Source organism: Molothrus ater, chromosome 28 (genome assembly GCF_012460135.2).
Source record: "Molothrus ater isolate BHLD 08-10-18 breed brown headed cowbird chromosome 28, BPBGC_Mater_1.1, whole genome shotgun sequence".
Lineage (NCBI taxonomy): Eukaryota > Metazoa > Chordata > Aves > Passeriformes > Icteridae > Molothrus > Molothrus ater.
In genome coordinates, this window is record NC_050505.2 from 2,474,919 (window position 1) to 2,483,174 (window position 8,256).

At 45.8% G+C, this 8,256-nt stretch overlaps 1 protein-coding gene across 3 annotated transcripts in view; it reads left to right on the top strand.

Moving 5' to 3' along the window:
* UNC5D (unc-5 netrin receptor D) overlaps positions 1–8,009 on the top strand; it is a 107,121-nt gene extending 99,112 nt beyond the window's left edge. For 2 of the 3 annotated variants that reach the window (XM_036396790.2, XM_036396791.2), the window contains exons 11-13: positions 2,448–2,616; positions 3,911–4,138; positions 7,492–8,009. In XM_036396790.2, coding sequence (XP_036252683.1) covers positions 2,448–2,616; positions 3,911–4,138; positions 7,492–7,812 — 718 coding nt within the window. In that variant the 3' untranslated portion in view covers positions 7,813–8,009. The remainder of the gene's footprint in view (positions 1–2,447; positions 2,617–3,910; positions 4,139–7,491) is intronic. The other variant, XM_036396792.2, reaches the window with a different exon arrangement.
* The last annotated feature ends 247 nt before the right edge of the window (positions 8,010–8,256 follow it).

An 8,256-nucleotide genomic window follows, 5' to 3' on the forward strand; every position in this document is an offset into this window, starting at 1 on the left:
GTCCCCACCCTGCTGTGCCCCTGAGAGGGACACACAAATGCCCTTGGAGTGCTGCTCCTGTGGAACCCTTGGAATTCCTGTGCCTGCTGCTCCTCTCCCTGCTCAGGAGGAGCTCAGCACCTCGGGCTCTGGGGGTGCTTTGATTTTATTTTTTTTTTAAGCCTGAAAATCCTACAGACACTTGGAAGCACCGAGGCTTCAGCAGAATTGATTATTGTGGCACTTGAGAGAGGGAAAAAAGGAACTGGCCTTCTTTTGTTACCTTGTTGTGGCTTTTTTTCCTCCCCTGCAGTCTCCCTCTCACCAGCACTTGTACACACAGAATGAGGGGAGGCTTGGAACATTCCAGCCTCTCTCTAGCAGGAATGGTGATGGAAAGGGCATTTTCTGGGCACCCACAGCTACAGCTGCATGTCAGGGCACTGGAATGGGGTCCCCAATTCACCTTGGGCTTTTCCCCTTTTTATATCCTGGTTTTATTCCTGTATCTTCTATTTTTTATCTTGGTCGAGGTCCTTTCCCTAATTTTTACCTTGGTTGAGGTTCCTCCTCTCATTTTTTATCTTGGAAACACCATTTGCTTTCGTTTGAAGAGGGAGCTGCACGCCCAGTGATTTAGAACCCAAATGGATTAAAATACAACCAAACAGCAACAAAACCAGCAGGGCAAGAGGTTTCAATTGCTGGTTCAGTGTCCAAGGGATTCTCCTCCACTCTGGCATTGCTCCTGCCTGGGGATTTATTCCAAGAGAGACGGAAAACACGTTGGTGTGGGGGTGGCTCCAGTTTGCTGGAGTGAGAGAGAAGAAAAGCAGATTACACATCTCTGGAAGGCAGCAGGCAGAGGATGCAGCCATTAACTGAGCCCAGGTGAATCCCTGGAGCTCAGGTGGGATCTCCCCTGCCTGTCCCAGAGCCACAGCCACGGCTGCACCTGGCCCAGCCCTAGTTCCAATCACAGCCCTGTCCCTGAGTCTGTAAAAGTCACTGAGCTCCCTCCTCCTGCAGAATACAAATGGGTTTTCAAAGCAGGGAGATCACACTCAATCTGGAAGAATTTATGAGCCTGTGTTTTTTCAGCTACAATTTGTTTTATCTTCGCTCCTGTGAAAATATTGTTGATGGCAGCGTTTGAAGGCAGAGCACGGTGGGGACGGGACCAGCTGGTGCTCGGAGCTGGGCTGGCTGACACAGAGCAATTCCAGTGCTGGATTTGGGTTAAACAAATTGAAATGTGCTTTAAATACCAGAGTCCTAAACTGACCGGCCGCTGATTGGAGTTAGATGGGGTCTAATGGGTTTGTTTCATCTCCAGCTGCTGCTTCCACGTGAAATGAGCAGAAATGAGCAGCAGTGTGGGAACCCAGGACATTCCTCTGGTTGCCCTGGAGGATTTGAGACCCTGACAGGGGGCTCAGAGACCTTAGCACAGAGTCACAAACACCTGTGCCTTTGATTTTAACCCATGGAAAAAACAATTACCAACTTTGTGTGAGGAGTTACAAGCCACAAGGGTTTGAGTAGGATGACAGTGAATTTGTCACAGGGTGAAAAAGAAGAATTTTGGAGATGTAGAATGGGAGTTCAAGAGGCAAGATGGAGGGATCTGGATGTGTCCATTTTTCTCCTTCTTCTTCTTGTCCTACACCTTCTGCGGTGATGGTGGTGGCACTTTTGGATTGGTTTAGAGACAGACTGTCTAACATAGGTGATAGGTGTCACAGACACATTTTATGAAAAATCCTTTCCTTAAGATTTTTTTCTCCTGAGAAGCCGAGAGGCCTCAGGAACAAAATGTAACCAATGGTTATCTGCTGCTGTGGAATGCAACAGGTGCATCTGGGATTGCTCTCACGCAGTTATTTCTAATTAATGGCCAATCACAGCCCAGCTGGCTCAGACTCTCTGTCTGAGCCACAGACCTTTGTTTTTATTCCTTTTCTATCCTTAGCCAGCCTTCTGATGAAATCCTTTCTTCTATTCTTTTAGTATAATTTTAATATAATATATATCATAAAATAATAAATCAAGCCTTCTGGACTATGGAGTCAGATCCTCGTCTTGTCCCTCATCCTAAGGCCCCTGCAAACGCCATCACATGATAGGTATTGGAAAATTATTGTAAATAAAGCACAGGCAGTTCTTAGTATAAAAAGCCGGCACCACTCCAAGGGCAGGGACTGTGCCACAACCCGACCTGCTGGACAGACCTCAGCAGGTCAGAGAAAGAATGGAAGAGATAAGAAATAATAACCAATCCTGAGAATGAGAGCCAAGGAATTCTCTCTTCTTCTTCAGCTGTTGGGCTGGGAAAAAAGATTTTCTAACACATCTTGGGGTCATCCTGACCACAGAGACCCCGATACAGATGAGGGAGGTGCTTGGATTTGAACTCTTTTCAGTGAATTCTCACTCCTGACAGCCACTCTTGTCTTTGCTGCCCCAAGCCTGGAGCCAGAGGGCCCCGAGGTGCTGCTGGGCCCTGAGGTGAGCTGCGGGCCCCCCGATCTGGCCGTGAGCACCCCCTGCGCCCTGAGCATCCCGCACTGCGCCCACGCCGACCCCCAGCACTGGAGCATCCACCTCAAAAGGAGGACCCAGCAGGGCAAGTGGGAGGTAAGCCCAGCCCCAGGCTGTGCCCAGTTATTGTCATATCGGGGTCATTTCTCTTGAATCACGTCGGGGCCACCCTTGTTGTCACTATAGTGCAAGAGTTCTACTGCCATTACATTGCAAGGGTTCTGTGTTGCTAGAGTTTTGTACCGCCTTGATGTTTCTTGTAGGCAGCTCCTCTAGGCACTGATTCCTCCTTGTCCTCACAGGCTCCAGTTCCCCTCAACCAACCAATCCACTCCTTTATAACACTCTTCTCATTGGCTACAGCTGCAGCCTGTTAACATCAGGCCTGCTCCTAATCTTTAGTAATTGGCTCAGCTGCAACTCTTTAGGGGATAAGATTACTTTCTATACTTCCTTTATTTACTTATATTTGATCCCCCTACCCCCAGTGTGGAAATGGAGTTAAGCCTTGGTTGTGCAGAGGTTCTGGTGGGGATAGACACAGAGAAGAAGCAATCGCAGTGAAAAAGATTTTGTGTTTTGTGAAGACGCAGCAAAATTGGGTTTGGGTGTTTCACATGAAGACGTGCAGAAGTTTATGGCTACAAAGCCCAGCCATGGATGCCATGGCTGCAGCCTGTCCTTCTGTCCTGTCCTTCTCTGAGTCCCTGCCTGGGGTTTGGTGTGCTTTAAGCCATTCCCAGTCCCATTTTCCTAATTCAGATTTACTGGGTTTTGCTGTGCTTTAAGCCATTCCCAGTCCCATTTTCCTGATTCAGATTTACTCAGAGCTTGGGCAGCTCCAGCAGCGCTGGCTTCAGACAGCCCGAGTCACTGAGGAGAGGGACAGATGGACAAAGGGTCACAGGACACACAGACAGAGGGACACAGGGCAGGGCTGAGGAGCAGAGGCAGTTTTTGAGGAAGGGAAACGTGGCTGTAATGGATGTTCTGGAAGGAAGTCAAAGCCCAGCCATTGTTCAAGGTTTGCTTATTGACTTTAACATTCAAGGTAATTTTTTAACTTGACACTGGGGGGAAAAATTAGCCAGAAAGTCAAGAGCACTTGAAAAAAGCTGCTAAAATTGCTTAGGCATCATCATTATTATTGTATGTACACAGCGAGCTCTGTGCTGGGCATGGCCATAAATCCTCCTGCTGACTCAGGGCTAAATTGGGAATATTTACTCAGGGAAGCAGTCCCCCTTCTCCCCTTCCCCCAGAGTGGCTCCCAGCAACCCTCTGCATTCCAGTTGAATAAAAATAAAGAATTAATGCCATGACTCCTATTGTCGAGGCCTATTGATTCCACTTCGCTTTATTCTCTTTAAACCTGAATTTCATTTTGCAGGAAGTGATGTCTGTGGAAGAGGAAACTACTTCTTGCTACTGCCTGTTGGATCCTTATGCCTGTCACATTCTCTTAAACAGCTTTGGAACTTATGCCCTAATTGGGGAACCCATCTCAGACTGCGCCGTTCGACAGCTGAAAGTCGCCGTTTTTGGCTGCCTGTCTTGCAATTCTCTGGATTACAATCTGAGGGTTTATTGTGTGGATAACACCCCTTGTGCATTCCAGGTAAATGCCTTCACTTTGCTCCTCTGGGCTTGCTTGGTTTTCCCATTAAACCCTTTTACTCCTTTTATCCCCGACCTTAACCCAATGGGAATATTGGATTTTTTTAAGCACTTGCTGCACCATTTGAATAAATCCCTTAAATTCCCTGCAGTTGTGGATTTACACTGAGAGCTCTAGGGCGGCCAAACTCTCTTGTTTGCTCTCTCATTTTTTGCCACATTCTCAGCTAGCCAAACAACTCACCCAGCCCTGGTTTACAAAAATTCAACTATCCTGCATTTCCCCTTAGGAAAAAAAAAAAAAAAAAAAAAAAAAAAAAGCCAAATCCCCACATGGCACTTGGGATCAGAATTATTTTCTTGCACCATGTTCCAGGACAAAACAGTGACATTCTCTGGCTTTTTAGTAAACACAGGAGCTCAAAATATGGGGAATTTCAGAGGGTTTTGGATAAAATACAGGGAGCTACAGAGGTTTTTGGATAAAATATGGGGAATTTCAGAGGTTTTTGGATAAAATGCTGTTCTTTGGGGAACTGAAATGCAAACAGTCGTGAGATGGAATTTGCCATAAAATATGGCAAATTACAGAGGTTTTTGGATAAAATATTGCAAATTACAGAGGTTTTTTTTTGATAAAATGCTGTTCTTTGGGGAACTGAAATGCAAACAGTTGTGAGATGGAATTTTTTTCCTTCCTCTTGCTGTGGCACAGGAATGGGAACAGGGCTGTGAGTGGAGCTGCTGCCTCTGTGCTGCTAATAAAAGCCAAGGCACCAAAAGGATTGTTAGAGGCTCACAATGGCTGCCTAATTATCCTCTTTATAACACTTAGACAATTAGTGGGTACCGGTGTCTTCCTGATGAGTCTGGAGGAAATGATCAGAAGAATAATTACCAGTTCTCTGCCTTGCCAGGAGTGAGCAGGGTGTGTGTGGATAGTGAGACAGTCCTGAATTCATGGAGTGATGCAGCCCTAAAAGCAAGGCAATACCAGGAATACAGGAATTACAGAATTATCAGAATATCAGAATTGCAGAGGTTTTTACATAAAAAAGGGGAATTACAGAGGTATTTGGATAAAATATGGCAAATTTCAGAGGGTTTTGGATAAAATATGGGGAATTTAATTTTTGGGTGAAATATGGCAAATTACAGAGATTTTTGGATAAAATATGGGGAATTTCATTTTTGGATTGAATAATGGGGAAATTCAGAGGTTTTTGGAAGAAATACGGGAGTTTCAGAGGTTTTTGGATAAAATATGGCAAATTACAGAGGTTTTTGGATAAAATATCAGAGTAGGGGTTGCCAAGTGGTGTTTGGCAGTTAATCCTGCACAGTGCAGGTTTATGTATGAGACAAAGTTCCCTTGATTTTGACTTTTTCCCTGGCTGAAAACTCTCCTTGCTCCTCCAGCAGCTGCCTTGGGGCTTTGGGAAGTTCTGAGTGTGCTGGGAAACGCCTGGCTCTCAAAACTGGAGAGACCCAGATCCTTTGTGTTTTGCCCCAAATGCTGCTGCTGTGGGAGGAGCCCCACATCTGTCACTGAAGGCAGAGCAGCACTCACACAACATTCACAACCATCCAACATTCTCCAGGAATTTTGAGAACGGTTAAGAAATAATTTGCCCCCTCTGTGGCTGGAAACCAAAAAGCTGAAATCTCCCAATATTCTTTCTTTGGATGAACCCAACCACTTGACTTGGTTTGGAAAGCCAGGTGCCTGCTAAGGAAGGCAGGAGCCTCCCCTGAAATGGAGAATGTAACCCCCCCCTCCAATTGCTATAAATTTTAAATTAGGGGACTCTCAGGCAAAAAATATGGAAGCAGGAAATAACAGTTCTTTAATAGGGAAGAAAATAAAATAAACAATGCAGTGACTAAACCAACACTGCCAGAGTCAGAACCCAACCTGACACCCTGTGGGTCAAGGTGTGGGCAGCAGAACCATTGGAATTGTGGCTCAGCCCTCCTGCAGTGCCAGGGCTGGTTCTGCTGGAGCAGGGATCCTGGAGAAGGGTGGAGTCTCTTCCTCTGAAGATCCAGGGGAAGGAGAGGCAGCTGCTGCTCCTCTGGGGAATCCAGTGGAGAGCCGAGAATCTCAGATTATATCCGGGTAGGAATGCTTGGCTGGTGTCCAGAATCTCCAGATTATATCCAGGTAGGAATGCTTGGCTGGTGCTCCAGAATCTCCAGATTATATCAGGTAGGAATGCTTGGCTGGTGTTCCAGAATCTCCAGATTATATCCGGGTAGGAATGCTTGGCTCCTCCCTCTGGGCTCACATCTCCCAATGGGATGCTGCAGTTCTTATCAGCCATGCAGGGACATTCAATGGCCTCTTATCAGCAGATGTCTCCCCAGAGAGGAGTGGGTGTGGAAGAGATAAGGAAAACTGCCCATGAACAGGAGATAGCTGCCATGCAGATGGCAAATAGAACAAATACACCTTGCTTTGCAATCTGGGACACCACCAGGGGTTAAACCAACCTAAATGCCTGGAAAAAAAATTGGTTTATAATAGAAATCCATTAGTGCAGTTTCAGAGAGCTGGAGCATTGAATTTGCAGAAGGTCACAGTGATTCCAGGAGCTCCTCTAACGGCGACTTTGGTCCTGATAAGCATTAAACCCCTTCCATGGACACACATTTGATATAATTTATGTGGATTGAGAAAGGTAATTTGGAAGCACTGCTTGCCTGCTGATTTTTAAAGACTTCTGCAACCTTTTCTCCCTCACTGGTGTTTTTACTGCAGCAGCACAGGAATAAACATTGCTTAAGTACCGGCAGGGGTGATTTTTTTTTTGCCATTATGTTTTAAATTCACCGAATTACATAAAAATTTCTCTTGGAACAGAGCTCCGGAGGGCTGTAGTGCAAACCCCTGCCCAGAGTCTGCCCTTCACACTGCTCAGGGTCTTGTGCAGTGATTCTGGAAGTGCCTTAGAGGTGGGAAATGGAAGTGAATGATTTCACCTGAAGCGTTTGAGGGCTCTGAAAAGCCAAAGCTGCTCTGGAGTCCAGCTGAGCTGGGCTGCACTGGGGGTGTTGGAGAGTGGAGACAGCCAAAACTTCAGTGTCCAACCAGCATTATCTGCCCAGAAATGGGGCTGGCAGTGCCCAAACCCAGCCTTCTGGGAAATACCAATGTCAAATATTTATAAATATAAATATTTATATTAGAAATACCATCACCTGCCCATGAGAGAGACTCCACTGTGCATTCAACACTGTGGGGGAACTTGGGACCCCCACAGAGAGGAATTCTGGATCCCTGGATCCAGAATCCCCAAATCACTGGATCTGGGGTTTGTTCCTGATACTGGAAATATTTCTCCTCCCTTGCAGGAAGTGGTTTCGGATGAAAGGCTCCAGGGGGGACAATTGCTGGAGGAACCCAAACTTCTGCATTTTAAAGGCAACACCTGCAGCCTCCAGATCTCAGTGCTGGACGTGCCTCCCTTCCTGTGGAGAATCAAACCCTTCACTGCCTGTCAGGTACTTGGCATTTCACGGCTTCCCCCTGCACTGGGGGAGAACCCAAATGAAACTCAAATGAACCAAGGTTCCTTTTATTTAAAAAGCTTTAAACCCCCCGAGCATTTAACAAAAACATGTTGCCTTTTGGTTCTGACAAACACAGATTTCGTTTACACCAGAACGCTGTAAATTTGTCATTTTACAGAAATGCTTGTGCCTTCCCCCATTTCAGTTGCCTCCAACAGAAGGCAAATATTCCTGCTCAAACTTAACCACTCCTCAAGATGTTTCTAATATCTGTCATTGCAGTTTTGATATAACTATGGAAATATGGCTAAAAATGACATTTAAATGTAACCATGAGTTCAAATCACAGCACGCAGAGAGCAAGCATTAGAACTGAAGAGCAGCAAATTGGTTTTTCTTTCTCCATTAATTAGAGAGGCTGTTGAAAACCGAAAAGGAAAAATCAAAACAAAAGAAGAATTTCCAAGGATTTTGATGACTGGAAATCTTAAGGAATGTGCTGGCACATGGAGTGGGCTGGTTTTAAAACACAGCACTCAATTAGAATGTACAATTCTCCCTTCTCCCAGAAGCAGAGACACAGTTTTTGCATCCTCCAGAATTTTG